Genomic DNA, 27,113 nt, shown 5'->3' with positions numbered 1-27,113 from the left:
ACACACACACACACACACACAGCAATGAGCTCTGTCCATGTTTCTGTCTCTGGGTTTAGGGCAGGAATACAGCTACCAACGAAGTCGGCTGGTTTCCCTGCCACAGGGTGAAGCCCTACGTCCACGTGAGTGCCTCGGCCTGGATGGAATGAGGGCGGGGGCCACAGGGGGGCCACAGAGGGTCCTGGGGGCGAGCAGACGTGGGAGGACCCCCTGAGGACCATCAGGGTGGGTCATTCCTCACTGCTCTGCTGCCCGCCAGGTGACCTCAGAGTGGGGCCAGAGGGGAGATCAGCCCCTCCCCCGGGATTCTTTATGTGGGGGGGGGGGCTCCTTCATCAGGTGCGCGGGAAGGAGGAGGGGTCCAGAAGGTGGCCCCGTCCTGGCTTCCCTTGGAGAGCTGAATCGAGTCCTGAAGACACGTTGTCCACTCTGGATGGACAGACCTGTCCCTGTCCTCGCGGCTCTTCCCTGCTCACTCTTTACAATTGCTGCGCACCTTTGCAGTTCTCCCCAGACCTCGGACACCCCTTCCTCCCTCAGTCCCAGAAATGACCCCACTTTCCACTTCCCAGTCCAAATAGCAGTCTGCAGTGGGACCCCCGTCCAGCCTTACCCGCCCCCCACTTGCTCACGGGTGACCTCAGGGTCTCCTGGGTGCAGATCTACACATGTGTTATTTGTTTTTCCTGAAACAGTTAAAAGTAAGTCTGTGGATTTATTTTCCATTCACCTAATACTTGGTGAGACCAGGAACCTGCTTGTATGGAACCATAGTGTGATTTAAAAAGAATGAAGGATGTACATTATAATCTGATTTAGTTCATTGTCTGTTTAGATTTTGTCAGTTTCCCTAAAAACGTCATAGAGAGATTGGGGTCCTGTGATCTCTCCACTGTCAAATTACACTGTGAGCTTCCTACTTCATCAATCTTTCCAAATTTATTGGGGGTCCTCTGCTGTAAGGAAGCTTGTCTCTACCCCATTTACCTGACTATCCTTCTGTTGTCTCCTTGCCTGTCTGTCTGTCTGTCTGTTATCTGTCTCATCTATTGTCTGCCCACCTCTCTGTCATCCATCTGGTCCATTCTCTCTCATCATCATCAATTACCCATCTATTATCTACCCATTCATACCTATCATCTATCTGCCATCTATCTATCCCTTATCTACCCGTCTATCCATCAACCTATTATTTCTTACCTGTTTATCAACTATCTATCCATCATTCATCTCTATCTGTCCATTCATTATCCATCCATCCATTCATCCACTATCTATTCACCATTAATCTGTCTCCTATTATCCATTACCTACCTGTCAATCATCTAGTCAATCTGTTATCTACCTACTATCCATTACCTGTCAATCAGCAAATCACTCCATCCATCAATCATCTATGAGGAATAGCTGTGGATTCTTACTTTTAAATTGTCCCAGCAGGAGCCCTGTCAGGCTGGTCCCTCTGTCCTTTTGACGTGTCCCCATCACTTTTTGAGCATGTCCTTATTTTCTGACACAGTACCAGGTCCATCTGGAACTTTCCCGGTCCCAGTCTTGGAGTTAACCATTTCTCCAAGATGCTTTGTCATGGGGCCTGGTACTCAGAAACCAAATCTGGGCACCTCTCCAATTTCTGCCTCCAAATGAGACTTCCCGGGGCCTCCTCTCCTGTTACACCGAAGGCTCTGGGAATAGATACAGCAAATTGCCACTGTCCATTCCACCCAGGTCCCCAGCCTCCGCTGCTACCCACCTCATGACACGAGGTTTCTTATGGCGAATACCAGTAGGTCTGCGTGTGCATTCCTGCTTCACTGCAGGCCCCCCAGAGGCTCAGTACTCGCTGTTCTGCCACCCGACCCCCACCTTAACCTACCCCTCCTTGTCACTGGACTGGAACGTCTATCTTCCTTATTCAACATTTGAGGTGAACTTTGCACAACATAAAGTTGACTGTTGCCCATGAAGAGTTCAGTGGAGTTCATTCACTTGTGGTTATTGGGTTCCAGCTTTCTGGAACAGGTAAGGGCGCAGTCACCTGGAGCCCCAGGGGGCTGACTGCGGAGGAGGTGACAGGCCTGGGGTGTCTTCTGGGGTGATAAAAAGCATTTAAAACTCAGCAGAGGTGGTGGGTCCTCCTTTCTTATTACTTTTAAATGCGGTAAAACACACACCGCAGCACATTTACCAACTCAGTCATCTTTCAGTTACCACTGCCAATGATCCAGTGGCACTGAGCATGTCACATGTCACAAAGCTCCAGAACTTTCTCGTCCCAGTCAACACTAACCCCTGTCCCCTCCCTGCCCCCGACACCCGCCCTTCTATTTTCTGTCTCTCTGGATCTGACGACTTTGGGGGCCTCCTGGGAGTGGACCCTGCAGTAGCTGTTCCTTGGGGACTGCCTGTCCCAGTGAACACAGGTCACCCATGTTGTGGGTGTCAGAACTTCCTCCCTTTTGGCGGCTGAGTAAGAGCCCAGGGTGTGGACCATCGCATCTTCCACCCTGGACACCTGGTGGTGCCATCCTTCGGCCACGGTGGGCAGTGCTGTTGTGACTCTGGGTGTGCCCATATCCCTTGGAGACCTTGCAGTTACGGCTGTTGGTTGTTTGAGGAGCCACTCAGCGGTTTTCCACGGAGGCTGCTCCAGTTAACACTGCTGCCAACAGGGCGCCGGGGACAGTTGCCACGTCCCCACCAGCATTTGCTGTTTTACGGTTTTTCTTTTTTCTGGTGGTGGGTGTGAGGTGTGCACTTTCACACTTATTTAGATCGAGGGCTGGCACGGGCTTTCTGTAAAGAGCCAGGTGCTCAGTATTTCCACTGTGCTTGGTGTGAGGGCCCTGATACAACAGGTGGGAGGAGGACCCCCCCCTGCCTGTGCCGGGGCAGCACCCCTTTGCTCCACTGCAGGCCTGATCCCGGTGAATGGCACCGTGGCTGGCACATGATTGGCGGAACCCGTGCTGGTGGCGTGAGTGAGGGAGTGAACCAAGGTTGGCAGCAGGTGCTGAGTTGGCCCTGAGTTGGTGTCTGTCTCTGTTCTAGGGCCCTCCTCAGGATCTGTCTGTCCATCTCTGGTAAGTAGGACCCCATCCTTACTTTCAACTAGGGGTTTCGGGGGCAGGGCCCCAGGCTGGGCATGGGAGGGGCCCCCAGGCCAATCAGCTCCTTATCTTGTGAACCCTGATTGCTGACCTCAGAGTCCAGCCCTGGGCTGAGGGCTGCTGGGGCGGGGGCAGACAGGGCAAGCTCCCGACCTGGAGTTTATGGAAGGAAAATAGTCACAGTGAGAGCGACAACGATGATGATGGTAATGGCAGTTTCCTTTCCTCTGATTTCATTTTTATTTTGCCCACGTATTGGATGTTGAGCAGGTGTGGCTCCTGGATCCTGCTATCCTGGGTTCAAATCCCGTGCCCAGCTGTAAAGCTGACCTGAGCCTCAGTTTCCCTCTTTGGGAAGCAGCTTCGTAACGGGATCTGCTCCACCGTGTTAAACTCCTTCTACTCGTGTCCAGGTGCTTCTCCAGCGTTAGCTGGGTGGTCGCCCTCCGAGGCGAACATCCTCCCCCAGCATTTGAACACCTCTGATTGGGGGAGGCCTTGGACGCCGTGGTCTGGGTCTTCTGCCTAACTTTGTGGGCAGCACGTGAAGGGATGGGCGTTTTACCGTCGTTCCCAGGCAGGCTTGCCGCAGTGTGGGGTGATTTTTATGACCCTGCGTCAGCACTTTAATGAGCTCACTTAATTCCCACAATAACCCCTTGAAATACAGGCAATTCTCACCCCCCTGTTGGCTGAGGAGAAATCCTGTGTTGCAGAGGGAGCTCAGGTGGGAAGTGATTTATCCGGTGTTGCATGTGGAGGAAGCGAGGGGGGTGAGGCTGCAGGATGTTGGCTCTGGGGGTCCCAGCCCTCTCCCTCTCCTGAGTCTCTGACGTGCAGCAGTCTTGTGCATTATTACCGCCACTTGTCATAAACACCCCTCTGCGGAATGCCCCTCTTTTCAAAAAAGGAAGTTCAGGTCTAGCACGGCACAGCCCTTCCCCCAGTGCTTACAGCAAGCACCCGAGTCTGGATTCCAACCGGGTCTGGCGTTACGCTGGCCGGTGGGGACTAGGATGAGTCGATGACCCAGGCTGACCTGGGCTGCAAAATCCAAGGGTGGAGCCCAAAGTTTATGAGATGAAGATACCTAATATGCTAATGCAACATTTTAGAAAATCAAAAACAAGGCAGAAAATTTGCAATGAGCAAAATATGAAAATTGTAAACACAGGATTCAAGATCACTAGGATGGAATTCCAAGCAACAGCTGTCCCCTACAATCTGTTTTAGTTATGGATTTTTTTGCACTCATTAAAAAAAAAAACCAAGATGAAATTAAAAAAATTAGCTAAATTCATAAAATTAGCTATTTAAATATTACCTACTCACATTGTCATATATCACATATAATTACATATTTTATGTAATCGACATGTATTATTTATATTGCATATATACCTTTATCTCATATCATTAAACATCTTATATTACCTTTATAATGTTTAAATAATCATATATTATATATAATTACATATTATATAATTAATATTTTTACATATGTGGTGGTTTTACATTCATTTAATTTTATGATATATCTATCATCTATTACAATATTTATTTACATTTGTATTCCATATTTACATTGTTACATTATAAACAATTAATATTTATTATTCATATTGCACATTTACATCTGTAGCATATTGCAGACCATGTATTTTCATACACATCATATTTACTTGATAGTATATTTATATTTTGTCTAAAGTAATGAACACGTATTATTTATAGTGCACATTTACATTTAAATACTGTTATTTTATATTGCGTGTCTATTTAAGTTCGTGGTGTATGTTATACCTGGTTGCATGTGGCACATAACCAGCACATTACCGTATTGCGTGTTCACATTGACGTCATGAACAGGTCCACATGTGCACGTCTATTCAGTGTTTCCCACACACAGTGGTGCGCTTCCACCACTTCTGTCTAGTTGCAAAGCATTTTCTGGCCCCGAGAAGGACGAGTGCCCGCTGACAGTCACTCCCATTCTCCAGCTCCCCGGCGCCCAGGAGCCACTTCCTTTCCCGAGGCTTCCCTGCTCTGGACATTTCCTGTCTGTGGAGTCCCACGCGTGACACTGAGCGGGACGTCACCGGTGCACCTGCTACGGAGCACCTGTCGGCCCTTCATTACTTTTTATGGCTGATTTTTAAATTTTTTTAATTTTAAAATGTTGCATTAAAATACTATTTCATTACTATTTATCTGTGACTGGGATTTTTGGCACCCGAGGTGGGTGCCTCAGTCTCTCTACCGGACTTCCATCCTGGTCACCACAGAGATGGACATCCAGTGGGCACCCAGCAAAATACCAGTAATGGCCAAATTCCAGAGACCAGCCAGACCCCAAAGGCTGAGCCGTCCCCTGTAACCCGTGTGTCAGACCTTGGGTGATTTGCACAGCCTGATGGCCAGTGCCCACCCCAGGGCTTCAGCATGACCCCCGTGGGGCTTGGTGTGGGGTTTGAGGCCTGCTGGACTCACCGGCCCGCTCCACACAGCATGGTGGGTGGGGGAGGCAGCCTCAAGAGCTAACAGGTGGCCGCCCCATGGCCCCTGTCCCTGGTGTGTCTCCGCAGGTACGCTGGCCCCATGGAGCGCGCGGGCGCAGAGAACATCCTCACCAACCGCTCCGACGGGACCTTCTTGGTGCGGCAGAGGGTGAAAGACTCAGCGGAATTTGCCATCAGCATTAAGTAATTCCTCCCTCCCTGCCCATGTCCCTGTGACCTGGGAAGAATAGCTGGTCTTTACTTTATAAAAGTGTCCAGTAAGGACGGCCACCTTGACGGAGCTCCTGCGGGAGCCTGGGTGCTTCTCTCTTTCTCCTTCCTTCTAATTGACGGGCAACTCCCAAGAAAGAGAAACGATTCCGTGGAGGCTCGAGAGGCTCTGGGTTGTCAACGGTGTCCGCCCTGCGGTGGGTGGAGCATCAGCACTTACTCCCTCCGCCCGGCCCCGCGGGGAACCGCATCCAGCTCCTCCCGGCCTCCAGTCATCACCGTTCTATTCTCTTCTTTGAGACCATCTTTTCTGTTTCCACGTATGGATAAGAACATGTGCATCTGCCTTTCTGTCTGGCTCATTTCGCTTACTGTGAGGTCCTCCAGTTTATCCACATTTGTCTGTTCTTGGGAGTGGCCGAGTCCAGTCCATGTGTGCGTGGACCACAGCTTCCTGGTCTGTCGCTGGTCACCTCGGTCCATTCCAGGCCTTGGCTGTTCTGAACAGGGCTGCCGTAAAGCTGGGTGCAGGTGTCTCCGATGGGCTGGTTTCATTTCCTGAGGATAGATAGCCGGTAGTGGGACAGCTGGGTCTTGGGGTCGTTCTGTTTTTACTCTTTTAAGCCACCTTCTTACCATTCTCCACGATGACTGTGCTGATCTACATCTCCACCAGTGTGTTATGATCTGATCCATGGGACTCTTAACTCTGTCTGGGTCTCCGGAGATTTTGTATTTGCTTGTGTTGGGCCCGACAACAGGTAGATTTCTTTTCTTAGGTTGACGCGGGGGTCAAACCACCTGGGTGGCCTCCCAGCCTGCACAGGGGGTTTAGATTCAAGCCCCCGATGCACACGAGAATTCTTTTCCACTTTGGGTCTGAGCTGGCTAAGCCTTCTCACCACCTGCTCCCTGTGGATGGGAGGAGTTCCTCTCCTTGGACAGTCCCGTGGTGGAGTGTCGGCAGGCCACAGTGTGAGCTCTCCACCTCACATGGCCCAGTGGCTCATTTTCCATTTCCACCCAGTCGCCAAGACAAGCTCTTGGTTACCAAGATCAGCCAACCGGCGAGGGTAGCTCTCATTCTCATGGCTGGGATTTTAGTTTCATCTTTATTTTGTTCTCTGGGGGTTTCCTTACCTTTGTGAGAGCCCAGCGTCCCCACCCCCTGGAATTTCTGGGGGTTTTGTGGTAGGCCGCCATATTGGCGGAAGCGGGAGTCTCCTCCATGTTCTTCTCCTCTGTGGTCTGCTTTACTGGCAGAAACGGTTCTCTTCTCCCATCTCCTTTGTATTTTCTGGTCCCCATACTGGTGGCAGTGGGGTTTCTTCCCATACTTTCTTTCTGAGGTCTCCCGATGGTTCTGAATCAGGGAAGATGAGGAGGAGCTGAAGGCTTGGAGCCATCCCCAGGGGAGGGATTCCATTGGGGCAGCTCTGGTTTGGGGGGACAAGGTTCACCCTTCCCTGAAGGAGCCAGACTCTTCCGAGGTATATTCCAGGGTTGGGGGGACACCCTGGGGCTGAGGCTCGGCGGGGGACAGGCCTGGCTCCAGATTCAGGGCCTGCCATCTGGTCCTCTCTCTCTGTGGTTCCAGGTATAATGTCGAGGTCAAGCACATCAAAATCATGACGTCAGAAGGACTGTACCGGATCACCGAGAAGAAGGCTTTCCGGGGCCTGGTGGTAAGGGCGAATCCACCCCTGCCCCGGCCTCCCGGAACGTGGTCGGCACCCTCCCTGCCCCTCTGTCTTCCATGTCCACCAGGGCCCTTCCAGGGAAGCCAAGGCCTCAAACTTATCCTGTTAGTGGCCAGTGATGATGATGATGATGGCCATGTAGAGGGCATCTACTAAGGTCCAGTAGGTCACAGTAGGACTCCAGTGAGTCCCCGAACTCACCCTGGAGTCCCCGCTTCCCAGATGGGCGAAACTGAAGCTTGCTCTTCATCTCATGTCACAATCCAGCAGCGGCCATCTCTGCCTGGCATCCAAGTTAGCTCTGCCTCATCGGCTGAGTGACCATTTTGCTGAGGGTTCAAATGCCTTGAGCGTTTTTTGCGTCTGTTCAGTGCCCTGTAATTTTGATAACTTCTTTTAGGCATTTTGAACCTATTGTGTGAGGCATGTGGTTCTGACCCGTGGCCTGTGGGTCCCCGAGGAGCCTGGTCCCCCAAGGAAAATCCAGGGGACTTTTTTTTTTTTTTTTTAAAGGGGATGTCTTGGATTTTACCTGATTCCCAGAGGAATCCTCGACTCCCAGAGGTTAATTCATTCCACACATTTTTTTTTCTCCCCTAAACTTTTGGGAGACTTCCCCTCGATTTTTTTTTTTTTTTATTTCTCAAAGATTTCAGGAAAGACGTTGGAGTAGTGTGATGAACATCTGTGACCCTTCCACGTGCATCCACTCAGGACTCCATTTTGCCTCACACTCACTTTGTACTATTTGAGTGTGGGTTGCAACAGGCTCCTTCACCCAGGGTGACATTGGCATGAGAGCCCCCAGAGCCGAGGTGTCACCACACTTCTCCACGCACCCTGTCACCCTTTAGAAGTGGGACGTGTGTGTGGAATCGCGCTCTCGTGTTCGTCCACGTTCCCAGCTCCCACCGCCCTGGCTGTGTTTTCAAGCTGCCCCCGGATCTGATCGGGCACCACCGTGGCATTCAGTTCTGCTCTCTTTAGTCTTTAGTTTGCGATCATTCCTTGGACTTTTGTTTGTTTTCTTACTCTTTCGTGGAGTTGGCATTTTTTGAACCCAGAACTCCAGAGCGGGGGCAGGGTGTCCTGCAGAGCGTCCTTCAGTCTTGACCCGAGTGTTTCCTGGTGATCAGATTCAGCCCGCGCATTCTGGCAGAGGTGCAAGAGCCGCGCCGCTGGGACTTGAACTCAGATCTGAGGTCTTATCTCAGAGGCTCGCTCTGGGCTCCCACCCTCTCCTGCCCCGATGGGGTTGGACCCAGGGCCTTCTCCTCCAGGCGGAAGGCAAGAGAACTTGCCTGCTCAGTCTCTGTGACTGAGCTCTCCATGGACAACATGGAAGGGTCACGAGCTGTCCTCCACCAGGCTTCTCAGGAGGACCTGCTGAGGCGTGGTGTGCACCCTGGCTGGCACATGGGCGCCACACCACAGCGGTTAGCGTTACCGTTAGTTGTAAGGATCAGGACACCACAGGAGAGCCTGAATCTGGTGAGCTGGAGATTCGGTGTCTCTATCAGGAAGTGGAGTCATTGGCCGTAAGGAGAACTGGCCTTAGGCCAGGTGGTCTCTTCCCCACACCGTGGCCCTGGCTGCCCAGCCAAGCTTCCCACCATGGGGAGAATCCAAGGAGTTGCCTACCAGGGAGTCCAGGAGGGGACCCCAGACCGGCCTCCTGGGGGCTGGCCAGCTGTGGCAGCATCTCACGCCCTTCCTGTTGCAGGAGCTGGTGGAATTTTACCAGCAGAACTCCCTGAAGGACTGCTTCAAGTCCCTGGACACCACCTTGCAGTTCCCCTACAAGGAGCCCGAGAGGAGAGCCATCAGCAAGCCAGCAGGTAGGCGCCTCGGTGGGGCCCTGGAGCTCCAGCCCTTCCCAGGGTGGAGGGCAAGAGTAGGAAGCATCACCTCCCTTCCCAGGGCACTCAGGGGGCAGACCTGTGGGACAGCAGAATTCCTTCCCGCCTGCCTGTCCACTCTGAGTGATTTGCAGGTTCCTTTGCTGGAATGGAAGGTGAAGTGGCATTACTTTTGTCTGGGAAGATGAGGATAGTAGGAGCCAGAAGGGGATTCACCTGCACCTTGTAAGGCTATCTTTAAAACAATCAATATCAAGGGAGAATTAGTGTCTGTGATCTCCTCCCCCATAAGACAAGACTGATGGCGCCGCTTAACTTCCTCTTCCTTTGCATCTCACCTACCAGATTTGTTGACATTAGGAGGAATTGCTGGATACGGTTTGTTTCATGTTAAGTAGGATCTATACTTTAGGAGTCTATGCTTAGTAATTGCATTTAACTTCACAGATACAGTATCAAGAGTTATTTAGATCCCATCTGTGTTTGTTTTCCATGTTTTTCTTTATTTTTGAAATTTTAATTCAGATTCACATTTCATCTTGCTGGAGCGCATCCTGCAGTATATATTTTTTTTTCAGAAAAATATACGTGGGTAGAATAGTCTCTGAATTCTTACATGTCCAAACAGTTTTAAAGGATGGATTTATAAATAAATTATTATTAAAATCTTGTAGTCTTGAAAAAGCAATATCAACATAACACCAGTACTTCAAGACAAAAATTGCATCTATGTTCATCACCCAATTAAATAAACGTTTCTGTCAGCATGTTATTTGTCCTAGTGATACCTATGTATCTGTACCTTTGTCTATATTGACATCCATAAATATACCATGTTACATATTGGTCTTGGTCTGTGTACGTGTGTATATATCTATTTTCAACCTTTGGAATTCTACCAATTGGGCCAGGGTGTAGCTCAGTCGTAGAGCTCAAAGCCCCAGGTTCAATCCCCTGCACTGAAAAAAATTATTGATTAATTTCATATTTTAAGCTTCACTTAATTTTATAATATGAAAAGTTTACCATGACCGACCTTAAGATAACTCAAATTAATAGCCTAGAGTGATTTTTTTTTTGTACTAGAAATTGAACTCAGGGGTGCTTACCCACTAAGACACATCCCCAGCCCTTTTAATTTTGAGATAGATAGATATTTTTATTTCTTGCTAAATGGCATAGGGTCTCACTCAGTAGCTGAGGCTGGCCTCAAATGTGTGATCCCCCTGCCTCAGCTTCCCAAGCCACTGGGATTACAGGTGTGTGCACTGTGCCTGACTCTAGAATAAAATTTTTATCATTTTTCCTGGTCCATTTTCCTACAGTACAGTCACCCTTGGTCCCCACGGGGGATTGTTCTAGGGCCTCCCGTGGATATTGGAATCCGCAGACGCTCGAGCCCCTCCTATCAAGGGGCATAGCATTTGTGTAAAACCTACATGTTCCCGCCCACCTCGGGTCATCTCTAGATGACTTAGAGTTCCTAATACGAGGTACATCCTACGTAAACGCTCCCGACGCCACACCAGTTGGGGGACAATGGCCAGAGGGACGTCTGCACACGTCCAGTGTGGCTGCCCTTCTTTCTTCTTGAGTATTTTCAGTGTGTGCTTGGTCCACAGATGTGGGACCTGCAGACACAGAGGGCTGACGGTCTATAAAACTCATCGTACATTCTCCGCCAACGGTCTTCCTGGCTAACCTGGCTGTGCTGGGGCCAGGGCGTGGTGCTGGGGAGCTGGTGTCCGGCCGAGTCAAGGACATCCCGCACCCTGCACGGAGGAGTGTGGAGTTTGCCTCCTGAGAGCGTCTCCTTGCTCCTCTGCCCAGCCCTCACCCACCTCTGTTCTCTACCCACAGCAGGGAGCGCCAAGTACTTTGGCACAGCCAAAGCCCGCTATGACTTCTGTGCCCGCGACCGATCGGAGCTGTCCCTGAAGGAGGGCGACATCATCAAGATCCTCAACAAAAGGAGGCAGCAAGGCTGGTGGAGAGGGGAGATCTACGGCCGGGTGAGGGATATGTGGGTGTGGGTAACGGGGGGTGACCTGGCCCCAGGGCATGGCATTGGAGCTGAGGAGAGGGGGACGTGGGCTGAGGATCACATGGAGGTCTTTCCTGGCTGGAAGGGACACGGATTCAATTCATTTATGCAAGCTACATTTATTGACTGAGCACCTACTATGTGCCTGGCATTCTGCTGGGTGCTAAGGAGACAAAAAACAAGCCTGGTAAAACCACTGTCCCCATGAAACCCACAGTCTAGAGGGAGGGTACAACCCAAACTTATGGGCCTGTGACCAAGCAGTGATCACTGAGTGTTTGGGTTTGAGATGAGGCCACACAGGTTGGGACACAAATCCAGAGAGAACCCTGTCCTGCAGATCAGGTGGCCTCAGAGGCTGACTGGTGAGGAATAAATGAAGGCAGGTAAGTGAAAAGGTCACCAGTGAGGTTGCACAAAGTGTCGCAGGCAAAGGAACGGCACATACAAAGGCCCTGGGGTGAGAGAGTGAGTCGCATGCGGGAGACTCGAAGGGAAGGATCGCGTCTGTCCTGTTCAGTGCAGTATCACAAGTGCCTGGAGCAGTGTCTAGCTAGCACACACTAGTGTTCAGTACAGGAGGCATGAAGAGGCCCAGTGGTCCCTGGGCTCTCTTGCCTGCTTGAATTCAGACCATCAGGAGTAGGGTGGACCTCAAGGCTCTTCAATCCAGCCTGCTTCTGCCAAATTCTAGTCTTTGTTCCACATAAGCACAGAACCTTCCGGTTTCATTCACTGATGGATCCCCGGGCCCCAGCGTTCTTCCTTGTTTGAATAGTTCCTCAAAAGTGTTTGCTGGATGAGGACAGGGATAGGGAACTTATGCGCTGCCCAGGAAACACCCAGGAGGAAAAGAGCTGATTGGATAGTTGCTCAATGGAACAGATTGGTTAAGAACGTCGGAGAATGAACAGGGAGCAGTGGAGGAAATGGGATTTGGAAGAGCCTGACAGAGTGTTTAGGAAGGTCTAGGACGTACAGGATTCACCTGTGAATCTCCATCTTTTCATGCATCCATCCATTTCTATTTATGCCTCTGTCCATCCATTCATCCATCCACCCATCCATCCATCTACCCATCCATCCATCCATCCACCCATCTATCCATTCACCCATCCATCCACCCATCCATCCATCTACCCATCTACCCATCCATTCATCCATCCATCCATTCATCCATCCACCCATCCACCCATCCATCCACCCATCCATCCATCCACCCACCCGTCCATCCATCCACCCATCCATTTACCCACCCATTTAACATCATCCATCCATCCATCCATCCACCCACCCATCCACCCATCCATCCATCTACCCATCTACCCATCCATCCATCCATCCACCCATCCACCCATCCACCCATCCATCCACCCACCCATCCATCCACCCATCCATCCACCCACCCATCCATCCACCCATCCATCCATCCACCCATCCATCCATCCACCCATCCATCCATCCACCTATCCATCCATCCATCCATCCATCCACCCACCCATCCATCCATCCATCCACCCATCCATTTACCCACCCATTTAACATCATCCATCCATCCATCCACCCATCCATCCACCCATCCATCCATCTACCCATCTACCCATCCATCCATCCATCCACCCATCCATCCATTTACCCATCCACCCATCTACCCATCCACCCATCTACCCATCCATCCACTCACCCATCCATCCACCCATCCATCCACCCATCTACCCATCCATCCACCCACCCATCCATCCACCCATCTACCCATCCATCCACCCACCCATCCATCCATCCACCCATCCATTTACCCACCCATTTAACATCATCCACCCACCCACCCATCCATCCATCTACCCATCTACCCATCCATTTACCCACCCATTTAACATCATCCATCCATCCACCTACCCATCCATCTACCAATCCACCCATCCATTTACCCACCCATTTAACATCATCCATCCATCCATCCACCCATCCATCCACCCATCCATCCATCTACCCATCTACCCATCCACCCACCCATCCATCCACCCACCCATCCATCCACCCATCCACCCATCCATCCACCCATCCATCCACCCATCCATCCACCCATCTACCCATCCATCCACCCACCCATCCACCCATCCATCCACCCATCCATCCACCCATCCATCCACCCATCTACCCATCCATCCACCCACCCATCCATCCACCCATCTACCCATCCATCCACCCACCCATCCATCCATCCACCCATCCATTTACCCACCCATTTAACATCATCCACCCACCCACCCATCCATCCATCTACCCATCTACCCATCCATTTACCCACCCATTTAGCACCCATCCATCCATCTCCACAATCCACACATCTGCACACATCCATTCATCCATCTCTACTCAAGCATTTACCCACCCACCCCATGCTTCCACCGTCCATCCATCCAACAAATATTTAACAAATATGAATTGTGTGCCAGGAGCCATTACAAATTCTTGGGATTCAGACACAATCCCCTGCCCTGGTAGAGCTTGTGTCCTGGGAGAGTGGGGTCAAGAGCAAGCCCACAAATAAGTAAAATATGTAATCAGTTGGAAGGTGATAAGTGAGTGGGCGACTGGAAAGCAGGGGAAGAGAGAACTGGGGGGCGGTAGAGATTTCACATTTGAATAGGGTGACCAGGAAGAAGGCTTTACTGATAGGGTGGCATGAGCAGGGACTTCTAGAAGGTAAGGGGGGGGTCACCCCTGTGTATATTTGGATGGTGTATTTTCTGGGGTAGAAGTAAGAGCAGGTGCCATGGTCCTGAGGCAGGAGGGAGCCTGCCTAGTGTGGTGAGGGGCAGGCGGAGAAGGCAGAGGCTGCTCTGACGGATTCCTGGTCTCTTTCCAGGTCGGCTGGTTCCCTTCCAACTATGTAGAGGAAGATTACTCTGAATACTGCTGAGCCCGGTGCGCTGGCAGAGAGGGGAGACACTCCAGGCTCTGAGCCCAGGATGAGCCGCAAGCAGGACCACGGGCTGTGACAGGTCCCAGTGGGCGGAGAGTCTAGATGGACTGTCCAGGGCCAGCATCCAGTTGGCAGGACTCCCGGGATGGTGCCCTGCTATGGTTAATTTATAACTCGCCGACTGCCTCTTGGGTCCCCCTGAAAGGCGGGGCTCGAGGCAACTGCTTTTAATAAAATGATGAATGCAGAGCTGGTGTGTGCCCGGGGGCTGGACGGGGAGATGGGAGGGCGCGCGTGCCCAAGTCCGCCTCCACCCTCCCTCTCAGACTTGAAGGGGAGACGGTTCCTGTTACCTGGAGTCGGGATCTCAGGATGTACCATTCACGCGCTTTGTTCTCCCTCCCCCACCTTCTAACTTTGCTGAGCAGGAGAAATGTCCGCTCTCCGTCAGATCATGTTTACATTCCCAGGGTTTGGCCCTGGGATGCTGGGGACACTGCTGGCTTTCTTCTGTCCCCTGTCACCTGCCGGACATCTTCCACACCTCTCCCTGCACACGCAAGACACTTGGTGGTTTTCCTTTCACGTGGGGTTGGGACGGTGGTACATCCTGGTTTTCCTGGGGGCCGGGATCCTGGTGCAGTTATGAATCACGATGCTTTTGGTTTTCCAAGGTGTCCTGGTTTGGATGATAGTTACCTGGTTACTGCCTTAGGGTGCCCCCTTCCAGAGGCAGACCCCAAGATAAGGATTTGAGGGCACACAGTTTTATCTGGCAGATGATCCCAGGAAGGAGCTGGAAAGGAGTAAAGAATAAAGATGGGAAAGGGACGGAACCAAGATAGGGGACATCCCAGGGCCACTGGACCTGTTCCTGATGGGAGATGGGGTTGGAGTTTAAGAGTGAGGAAGCTGAGGTACTGATCCACCAACTCCGTCCACATGGCTTCAGGCTGCTCTGGTGGCCAGAGAATTCCAGGAGCTTTGGAAACCATCAGTCTCTAGGGATACGGGAAGTTTTGGTGGGTGGTGGGTTGTTGCCATGAAGAGATCTGCACTCCAGTTAGTACCCGGGCTCCATTCAATGCAGCCGCCATATGCAATGTGGGGAAGAACTTGGCAGAACTTGCTGCACCCGGACTCCGGGAGGCATAAGGAATCCTGTTTTCTTATATTGCCTTGAAGCTCTCTGGGTTGTGGGTGGGCTAGTAAGGTGTAGGGATCCATCTCCAGACCACCCGAGTATGACTCTATTCTCTCCCTTTCAACCGTTCTCCTCCACATTGAATAGGCCTGTTTACTTTTGTTGCAAAAGTGTGAACCGATGGATGTTCTTGCACATCCATTATTTACGATCAGACTTCTTTTTTCTAAAAATTTAATAGGCTTGACTTTTAAAACTGCAGGGACATACACACAACATGCAATTTACCATCTCTCCATTTGTAAGAGCTCGGTTCAGATGCGTTCCGTGTATGGGCAGGGTCAGTGGCGCGGTGACTCACTCTGCAGAACTGAAACTCGACCTGCTGATGGGCTCCGGTCCCCTTCCCCGCCTCCCGGCCATCATTATCCCTATGCTGGATTTTTAGTGAAGTCCTTCAGGGTTTAAATTTGTTATGCTCATTGAGTCAAGATTCAGAATCTCAAAATAGACTTGAAGTTCAAGATCCAGAAAGTTGCTTTTTTTTTTTTTTGGGTAAATCTCCTTCAGCTTCTGGAATAACTTAACCCTGACCTAGCAGAAGAGAAGGACTGACCAGGGCAGCCAGGGCTGGGGGACCATGGACTGTGAGTGGATTTGGAGAAAAATAGTAAATAATTCCAAATATGGCCCATTAATAAGGGAGGCAGCCCCCCGTGTCACCTGTGTCACCTGACCTGGTTCCATGACAGTCAGCACTGTGGGCACATTGTCCTCTTTGATCTTACAGCCACTTTCAGGTCACAGTAACCAAGACCCCAGGAAGTTCTAGGGCCACCCCTGCCCCTGTAAAATGAGCTGTAACATTCTGAGCCTGGCGGCACCTCTGAGCCAGGGAGAGATGGAATCACCTTTCCAAGGGCACAGAGCGAAGAGGCACCTACGTGCAAGGCCACCCTGGGAACGGTCACTCTGGTGACTGGGGAGAGCCTGGCATAGCCTGGCTTCTCTCCACAATCGCAGGGAAGCCAGTGTCCACACAGCACCTGTGCACACCTGGCCAGGTGCAGGCTACACTATAGGGGCCTGGTGTCACGAGTTCTCTTGTGTGAGGGCCATGAAGCTGGGAAGGGGCTGGGGAAGCAATGGGGCCACCATGGGGGGGCTTCTGCCCTTCCCCCTGGCTCTCCCATGAGAGGGAGGACGGGGTAGTGGGGTGTTGGTGAAGCTGAGATCCTGGACTTGTTCTTGGAGTTCCTGGGTGCTGTGTCCTTTAGCCCCAGGCTGAACCTTGGCCCCAGCCAGGCACTGAGCGCTCACCCTGGTCTTGGGCTGGGCCTTTAAGCCTCGGCTCAGCAGAAGCTTATATTGGTCACCTTGGGCTAAGTTTTGCTGCAGTAACAAATGATGCCACATCTCAGCACCTTTCTTTTGGTGGGGGAGGGAAGTACCAGGGAATGAACTCAGGCCCTCAGCCACGGAGCCACATCCCCAGCCCTATTTTGTATTTTATTTAGAGACAGGGTCTCACTGAGTGGCTAAGTGCCTCACTTTTGCTGAGGCTGGCTTTGAACTCGAGATCCTCCTGCTTCAGCCTCCGCAGCCACTGGGATTATAGGTGTGCGCAGGTTTCCTCTCAGCACCTGACACACAATTCCTTCATTCGTTGGCTTCAACTCTGAAGTGAAGTTTCTGGAAAGAGGAGATGCTGAAAAACTGGAACTATTTGAGACAACTGAGCTGCGGATATGCCAGGCTCACAGGAGCAGCGATGCCTGGCTGCCCAGAGGTCCTAACGCTCAGCTGGAGGGCGGAGGCTCCAGTTCCTCCCCATCTCATTGACCAGAGCAAGTCACCTGACCAAGAGGGCACCTGCGGGGACTCCTCACACAGGGAGGGGCAGAGAATTCTTGGAACAGTAACAGTCTGCCAGGCATCCAGGAATATGGATGCTCCCTGGGTTCGTGTGCATTTGCAGTTAACGCTGACACCCACTGCTCTGGGCTGTACACATCGGAGTCCTGACCCCCAGCACCACCTGGGAATGTGACTGCACTTGGAGGAAAGGTCTTTAAAGAGGTCTTTAAGGGAAAATGAGGCTGCAGGGTGGGCCACAATCCAGCCTGACTGAGGACACAGGGACAAGCAGCATCTGCAAGACAAGCAGAGTGGCTTCAGGAGGAGCCAGCCCTGCCACACCTTCACCGGGGACTTCCAGCCTCCAGAACCGCGGGTCAATGCATGTCTGTCCCTCGGTCTGTGCGGCTCTAGGAAACCCACACCAGCTGCCTGCCAGTCACAGAGCTGGCTGCACAGTGCATGGGAGCCAATGGGGAGCGGCGCTCGGCCAGGGGAGGCAGCGAGAGGCCCTGGGAGCAAATGCACCCCGACCCCCAGCACTGGGCGGGAGAGGATGGCCAGGGAAGGCTGCCTTGGGGAGGAAGCATTTCAGGTGGCACCTGGAGGAAGGAAGAGGGAGACATTTGCCTGGGGGAACCTGGGGGAGGAATCTTACAGGGGAGGGTGCAGATGAGGGCGATCCTGGCAGGTCCTGGGAACTGCAAAGGCTCTTCTGGCTTGGAGGAGAGGGAAGGGGGAGGAGCCAGAGAAGTTCCTGCGATTTGGACTGATCCCCAGCAAGACCCGACCCCGCCCTCTCTTGTGTGTCCCCCGAGGAGCCAGAGGAGAGGGGTACCCGGCTTCCTGATGACACCTCCCAGAGGGACACGGCAGGGGTGCTGAGGGTCTTTGGTCAGCCCTGCAGGCCGGCTGGTGTTTGGGAATCGGCTTGGTGGAAACTGACCTTGCTATGCCACAAGGAGAGGTCCAAAGACCACACTGCAGCCTCGGAAGACCCCAGCCTGGAAGTCCCTGGTGCTGCCTGAGGATACCGCACAGACACACGTCCTCACCCCCCCACACACGGGCGTACACGTGCACACACATCCACATACACGTCCTCACCCCCACCCACACACGGGCGAACCTGTGCACACACATCCACATACATGTCCTCACACCCACCCACACACGGGCGAACCTGTGCACAAACATCCACATACACACGTCCTCACACCCACCCACACATGGGCGAACCTGTGCACACACATCCACATACACACGTCCTCACCCCCCCCCCGACACACACGGGCGTACACGTGCACACACATCCACATACACGTCCTCACCCCCACCCACACACACGGGCGAACCTGTGCACACACATCCACATACACACGTCCTCACACCCACCCACACACGGGCGTACACGTGCACACACATCCACATACACACGTCCTCACACCCACCCACACACGGGCGTACACGTGCACACACATCCACAGACACACGTCCTCACCCCCCCACACACGGGCGAACCTGTGCACACACATCCACATACACGTCCTCACACCCACCCACACACGGGCGAACCTGTGCACACACATCCACATACACACGTCCTCACACCCCCCCACACACGGGCGAACCTGTGCACACACATCCACATACACACGTCCTCACACCCACCCACACACGGGCGTACACGTGCACACACATCCACATCCACACGTCCTCACACCCACCCACACACGGGCGTACACGTGCACACACATCCACATACACACGTCCTCACACCCACCCACACACGGGCGTACACGTGCACACACATCCACATACACACGTCCTCACACCCACCCACACACGGGCGTACACGTGCACACACATCCACATACACGTCCTCACCCCCACCCACACACGGGCGAACCTATGCACACACATCCACAGACACACGTCCTCACACCCACCCACACACGGGCGAACCTGTGCACACACATCCACAGACACACGTCCTCACACCCACCCACACACGGGCGAACCTGTGCACACACATCCACATACACACGTCCTCACCCCCCCCCACACACACGGGCGTACACGTGCACACACATCCACATACACGTCCTCACCCCCACCCACACACACGGGCGAACCTGTGCACACAAATCCACATACACACGTCCTCACACCCACCCACACACGGGCGTACACGTGCACACACATCCACATACACACGTCCTCACACCCACCCACACACGGGCGTACACGTGCACACACATCCACAGACACACGTCCTCACCCCCCCAAACATGGGCGAACCTGTGCACACACATCCACATACACGTCCTCACACCCGCCCACACACGGGCGAACCTGTGCACACACATCCACATACACACGTCCTCACACCCCCCCACACACGGGCGAACCTGTGCACACAAATCCACATACACACGTCCTCACACCCACCCACACACGGGCGTACACGTGCACACACATCCACATACACACGTCCTCACACCCACCCACACACGGGCGTACACGTGCACACACATCCACAGACACACGTCCTCACCCCCCCAAACATGGGCGAACCTGTGCACACACATCCACATACACGTCCTCACCCCCACCCACACACACGGGCGAACCTGTGCACACAAATCCACATACACACGTCCTCACACCCACCCACACACGGGCGTACACGTGCACACACATCCACATACACACGTCCTCACACCCACCCACACACGGGCGTACACGTGCACACACATCCACAGACACACGTCCTCACCCCCCCAAACATGGGCGAACCTGTGCACACACATCCACATACACGTCCTCACACCCGCCCACACACGGGCGAACCTGTGCACACACATCCACATACACACGTCCTCACACCCCCCCACACACGGGCGAACCTGTGCACACACATCCACATACACACGTCCTCACACCCACCCACACACGGGCGTACACGTGCACACACATCCACATACACACGTCCTCACACCCACCCACACACGGGCGTACACGTGCACACACATCCACATACACGTCCTCACACCCCCCCACACATGGGTGAACCTGTGCACACACATCCACATACACACGTCCTCACACCCACCCACACATGGGCGTACACGTGCACACACATCCACATACACATGTGCTCACACCCACCCACACACGGGTGTACACGTGCACACACATCCACATACACACGTCCTCACACCCACCCACACATGGGCGTACACGTGCACACACATCCACATACACATGTGCTCACACCCACCCACACACGGGCGTACACGTGCACACACATCCAAAAACACGTCCTCACCCCCACCCACACACGGGCGTACACGTGCACACACATCCACATACACACATCCTCACACCCACCCACACACGGGCGAACCTGTGCACACACATCCACATACACACGTCCTCACACCCACGCACAAACGTGCGTACACGTGCACACACATCCACAGACACACGTCCTCCCCCCCCCACACGGGCGTACACGTGCACACACATCCACATACACAGGTCCTCACACCCCCCCACACACGGGCGAACATGTGCACACACATCCACATACAAACGTCCTCACACCCCCCCACACACGGGCGAACCTGTGCACACACATCCACATACACACGTCCTCACCCCCACCCACACACGGGCGTACACGTGCACACACATCCACATACACACGTCCTCACACCCACCCACACACGGGCGAACCTGTGCACACACATCCACATACACACGTCCTCACCCCCACCCACACACGGGCGAACCTGTGCACACACATCCACATACACACGTCCTCACACCCACCCACACACGGGCGAACCTGTGCACACACATCCACAGACACACGTCCTCACACCCACCCACACACGGGCGTACACGTGCACACACATCCACAGACACACGTCCTCACCCCCCCACACACGGGCGTACACGTGCACACACATCCACATACACACGTCCTCACACCCACCCACACACTTGCGTACATGTGCACACACACACACGCAGCCCCAGTTCTCCAGGCCTGCAGTCACACAGTACCAGGACTGCATGACTCCAACAGCAGAAGTTCATTGCCTCACAGTTCTGGAGGCCAATGTCCAAGACCAAGGGGCTGGTGGGCGGAGCTCCCTCCTTGCCTCTGCGGGATTCCAGGGGTGACCAGGGGTGACCAGGGGTGACCAGGGGTGACCAGCGGGCCACCATGTCCTTGCCTAGAGGTGCATGGCTCCAGGCCCACCTCTGTCTTGAGTGGCCTTTGTACCACAGGCTCCCTCTCCTTTCTCTTAGAAAGACACCTGTCATTGGATTTGGAGCCTTCCTAAAATCCAAGGTGATCTCATCTCCAGATCCCTAACTATCGACATCTGCAAAAACCCTATTTCCAAAGAAGGTCACATTCCCAGGTCCTGCAGGTTAGGATTTCAACGTGTGAACAAGGGGGGATGTAATTCAACCCACCACATGCACAGAGCATACCAAGACCCCCATAAAAACACAACTGGCCACAAACAGACACACAGATGGTCATAAAAAATTTAAAAATAAGATAATGATATTAAAAAACAGCCCCAAAGATACATGCAAACAGGCGCATATGGCTAATAGACTCACAGGCCTGGGTTCCCCCACCCACACACCTGCAGTCAGAGGCACAGGTGGGCAGAGACCCAGAGGGGCGAAAATAGCTGCCCACAGAGAGCAGACAGCAGACAGAAATAGACACGCAGGACAGTACCGCCCCCTCCCAACAGGCCCCAGACCCGGCTTCCCTCCCGCCTCCACCAAAGTATCCAAACGGGCTTTGAAACACGCACAGACGCAAAACGGCACACCGTGTTCAAGGGCCGCCGCACACGTGCACACACGCACGTAACGCTGCTGCTTCTGTGGACACGGAGACACCGCGGGACCAGACCCGCTAAACCATGTCACTTGCGCTCACAGCAGGTCCCCGACATAGACACACAGACCCACTCCTGCACCCTGCCCTGGGCATAGGACACTGAGAAGACAGATGGGATGGGGCGCAGGCCGTGCTCAGGTGCAGGCTGACAGATGCCCCCTGGGTCAGACGGGACCCTCCATGTCGCCCAGACCCAGGGCAGACGTCCTTACCACCGACAGCCGAGGTAAAGCACGCGTGCCCCCTGCTGGTCAGCAGCAGGAGTGCCCCAACCTTGGCACCTAAGGGGACCGGCGGGAGGAGAGGGGAAGGGGTGTGTGTGCGCGCGTACCTGTGCTTCTTCACTGGCCTGTCCTTCTGAGCCAAACTGGTCACCAGAAAGGGATCCGGATTCTTCCGGCCCCGCAGCACACCAGCATAATCCCACCGCCCAAATGCATGCCTCCATCCTGCTTCCGACCAGCCAGAGGCACCACGCAGAGGTCCCCTCCGGTGGTTAGGAAAGCAGAGGAGACGGTGAGGTTGGAGGGGGCTCTACCCCGGGCCCTTCGCTGTGGCCTGACGGGTCTTCTTCCTTGGACAATTTTTTGTTGTTACTGTTTTTAAAGAAAAGAATTGCTTTTATCCAGAGGAATGACTCCCTAGTGTGGACTGCCAGGCGATGAAGACAGGCACGGGGCGGATTTTCATGTAAGGACCAGTCGCATCTCGCGGGACCCTGCATCCCCCTGAAGCCTGTCCCCAGCGGTCCCGCACGCTGGGTCTCCCTGGACCGTGGTCTGGGAGAGCTTTTCCGCGGAGTGACCCCGCAGCGCCCATCTGAAGGTGTGTGCTGCCCTCTAGCGGCCGAGCCACGTGGCATCAGCCTCCCGCCGACAGCATCTGGAATTTGCATTTTCCTGGGACCTAGGACACTCAGGCCACAAGGAGCCGCCAGGGGCAGAGGAGGCCGCTGGGCAAGGACGTGGCCTCAGGGGGAGTTCACTTAGAGACAAGCTCCACGGAGAGAAATGAAACAGTAACAGAATGTGAGGTCCCCAGGCCAAAGTAACTCCTTTTTGAAAATCGGCACCACCCCACCTTCCCATTAGGCCCACCCTGAAGAAGTTCCTGACTACCGAAACCACAGCAAAGACATTGGGTAGCAACCACGGGACCAGACAGGTTATTTTTCAAGTACTCCATTGCACTTGACTCTATAGTTAAGAAGTTTTCCCCTGTGCAGGCTGCTGCACCTGGCAGAAGGGCAGCCTGGCCGATATTCTCTGTCAGTAAACCTTTGCTTGACTCAGAGCTGGGTCTCTCCTGGACATTTGCACCAGCTACCCTAACACAGACCAGGAGGTGTCCGTCTAATTGTCCATGTTTTAAAATTGACAAGCAAAAATTGCATACACAGTGAGCCCTCTTTATCCATGGTCCGCATCTGTGGGTCAGCCCACACAGATGGGAAAGAGTCCCCCCAAGATTGCCTCTGAACTGGATGTGTACTGGCCTCACTTTCTGGTCCTGAGCTTAGTGGCTCTAGAGTCCAGAGGGGAGCGAGATCCTGTGGTGCTGTCCATTCTGTGACTGGGCTTGCTTCACAACATCCTTCAAACTCATCACTTGGTCATGGTGATAAGACTATTTTTTTTTTTTAATTTTTTGTGTACCAGGGTTTGAACTCCGGGGCACTGGAGCCACCTCCCCTGCCCTATTTTGTATTTTATTTAGAGACAGAGACTCACTGAGTTGCTTAGCACCTCACTTTTGCTGAGGCTGGCTTTGAACTTGCAATCCTCCTGCCTCAGCCTCCTGAGCAGCTGGGATTACAGGCATGCATGACCAAGACTTTATTTTTGAAGAGGCTGAATGGCATTTTATTGTGTGTATACCATTGCCCTCCTTTGCCGGTAGTTCTACTTTCTGAAGTTCTAATTATGGTCAGCTGTGATCCAAAAACATGTATACAATATTTTGAGAGAGAGAGAGAGAGAGAGAGATATCATATTCATTTAACTTTATTACACTATATGTGACAGTTGTATTTTATTATTAGCTATGGTTATTAATCTCTTACTTCATCTGATTCACAAGTTAATCTTCATCAGAGTTTGCACCTATGGGAAAAGCAGAGTCCAACAGAGTTCAATGTTTTCCAAGGTTTTGGATACCACTGGGGGTCTTGGAATATACCCCCATGTGTGCGAGAGATTGCTGAATCCATATTTTTAAAATGCAATCTAGAGGGTGACTTGGTGGTGTTGAGTGGCTATTGTTGGTCAGGTGACCAGAGAGGGCTTTTCTGGTATTTGAGTTCATATCCAGGTGAATCCTAGAAATGAACCACGGGAGAACAATGTGTTTCAGGCAGAGGGAGCAGCAGGAGAAGAGGATGTGGGGAGGGAAGGCGCTTGGTAAGTCTGGGTCTGTGATTTATTAAAGATGGTTGAATTTTCTTTCTGACTCTTCTTTCTAGGAGGTTGACACTCATTCCCCCACCTTTGAGTTTTGACTGGTCTTTATGGCTTGCTTGATTGACAGAGTTTGGGGTAAGTTCCAGGCTTGAACTGTCAGAGGAGGGAACAACCCACGGGCTTCTTGCCCCCCGCTGGCATCCTCAAGTCTCTTTGGAAGAAGACTGATACTTTGGGATGCCATACTGTGAGGAAGCCCAAGCCACATGGAGAGGCGCTGTGCAGGCATTCAGCACCTCAGTCTGTGCAGCTTGAATCACAAAGATGTATCTTGTCATGGTTCTGGAGGCTGGAAGACTGAGACCAACATGATGGATTTCTTCTGGGCCTTTCTCTTTGGGTTTTAGATGGTCTTCTCCCCCATGTAGGTGTCCATGTCCAAATCTCCTCTACTTGTGGTACTAGTCAAGTGGATTATAGTCCATCCTAAGACCTTCTTGTCACTTAATCATCCCTTTGAAGACCCTGTCTCCAAATATAATCACGTCCTGAGGTACTGGAAGTTGCCATGTCTGGTTCTTGTTAGGACAAACCATGCACACGTGACGAAGGTGAGAGATGGGAAGCAAACCTTGGATCAGCAGGCTGTCCTTTGTTCATTTACTGGGCAGAAAATGACTGCAGGCTGACGCAAGGATCTGGATTATGTAGGCTTCATTTAGGGTCAGACAGGAGGGCAATTGCCATGGGATTGGGGTCTACTGATTCATTAGAGTGGGACAGGAATGTGAATAGGGAATTTCCTGGGGCTTATTGTATTGGCCTCAGGTGACCCATTAGGATGGGGGTTCGGTGCCAGTCAGGTACAGGTTTCTTTTGTGATCTTTCTTCTGGCTGAGGCCTGGGATATTAAATGACAAAAGCTTAGGGAGAGTGTCCTTGGACTTACCTTCCGTGTTCTTCAGTCTGAGGCTCGTTCTCTGTCTCTGAACTGGGTGTGGTTTTGTCTTTTAGTAGGCCTTGTAGTTCTCGGCAGTCAGACTGGATTCTCTAGGTCAGGAGCGTTTCTCTCAGCCGGCCTTCGGCCTTCGGCCTTCCTGATGTGGCGGTGAGGTCTGTGGGGCCAGGAAGCTTGTCCAGTGAGCCTGCAGCCCGCTGTGGACGTCACTCCTCCCTCTCCCTCCAGGCGGGAGAAGACAGCGGGCGTGGGCTGGAGCTGGCCTTCCCTCCCCCGGATCAGGTGGGCTCCAGTCCCCCAGGTGAGGCTCTGGTGAACCCGAGGCCCTCCCGAGGCAGGTCTTGAGAAGCCGATGCTCGGACCGAGGAGGAAAGCTACAAGCTCCATCTCACAGGAGGAGAAGGAGAGCCGTGGTCAGGGGAGGCCGGACGGGGGAGGGAGAGGGAGAGGGAGGCTGGTGGCTGGTACCCAAAGAGCTGGGTGGGAGGAACTGGCTCTGGGGTCCCACAGCCCAGCAATGTCACCGGAGTCGACGGCCATTTACAAAATAGTTCACAAAACTAGAAGAGAGGGGGTCTGTGAGGGAGACGGACAATAAGTCCAAGGACATTTCCCCGGAACCTTTGCCATTTCCATCCCAGGCCTCAGCCAGAGAGAGGGACACAAAAGGGACTCCACGGGACTGGCACCTGACTCCCACCCTAATGGGTCACCTGACCCCAATACCAGAAGCCCCAGGGAATTCCCTGTTCACATTCCTGTCCCACCCTAATGGGTCAGCAGGACCCCAATATAAAGGACCCCAGGAATTGCCCTCCTGTCCAACTCTAAATGAAGCCTTTATAGACCAGGCCCTTGCTTCAGCCTGCCGCCGGGTTCCACTGATCGACTCTGCCACTAAACACTGAATGAAGGGCAGCCTGCTGATCCCTGGTTCACTTCCTGCCTCCTGCCTGAGTCATGGGAGTGCCCTTGTTCCTAACCATGAGCAGTTCCCCAACACGCGGAAATGACAAGGGTTTCAGGAGACAGAAGTGTCGAACACCCTGACCCCATCGTGGCACATCCTGAGCATCGATCAAAGGATCACGCCATGTGCCATCAATACGCGCAGTTAATTCTCCGTCAGTTAGAAAGAAGAGCAGAGTGCCGTGACGTGTTCTAGAGGATTCCTTTCCTTCTCCTCTGCCAGAAGCAGGAGGTCATTTTTCTCTGCTGATCACTGTGAGAACCTGGAGGTGAGAGTCCAGCAGGGTGGGCGCCTCCCCTGGGCCTCCCCCCACTCTCCAGCCTCCAGCAGTTCATTTGGGTGGGCTTTCCTCCCAGGGGTGTGTCATTGTGTCCCTCCCCCGCCCCCCAGGCCTGGAACCCTGCATCTGAATGTGGAAAAAATAGAACTGGTGTCCAAAGACCAGGCGTGACCCCTTAGTCACGTTAATGACACC

General features: G+C 53.0%; 1 protein-coding gene across 1 annotated transcript in view; it reads left to right on the top strand.

Moving 5' to 3' along the window:
- The window catches only part of Vav1 (vav guanine nucleotide exchange factor 1), a 48,629-nt gene extending 34,086 nt beyond the window's left edge, over window positions 1-14,543 (top strand). Inside the window, exons 21-27 of the mRNA XM_026414962.2 lie at window positions 60-125; window positions 3,055-3,086; window positions 5,699-5,815; window positions 7,440-7,527; window positions 9,266-9,380; window positions 11,262-11,413; window positions 14,315-14,543. Coding sequence (XP_026270747.1) covers window positions 60-125; window positions 3,055-3,086; window positions 5,699-5,815; window positions 7,440-7,527; window positions 9,266-9,380; window positions 11,262-11,413; window positions 14,315-14,368 — 624 coding nt within the window. The 3' untranslated portion in view covers window positions 14,369-14,543. The remainder of the gene's footprint in view (window positions 1-59; window positions 126-3,054; window positions 3,087-5,698; window positions 5,816-7,439; window positions 7,528-9,265; window positions 9,381-11,261; window positions 11,414-14,314) is intronic.
- The last annotated feature ends 12,570 nt before the right edge of the window (window positions 14,544-27,113 follow it).

This window comes from Urocitellus parryii, chromosome 3 (genome assembly GCF_045843805.1).
Source record: "Urocitellus parryii isolate mUroPar1 chromosome 3, mUroPar1.hap1, whole genome shotgun sequence".
In the NCBI taxonomy this organism is placed as follows: Eukaryota; Metazoa; Chordata; class Mammalia; order Rodentia; family Sciuridae; genus Urocitellus; species Urocitellus parryii.
Note: the sequence above shows the minus strand (reverse complement) of the source record. Positions and strands in the feature narration are given on the sequence as shown.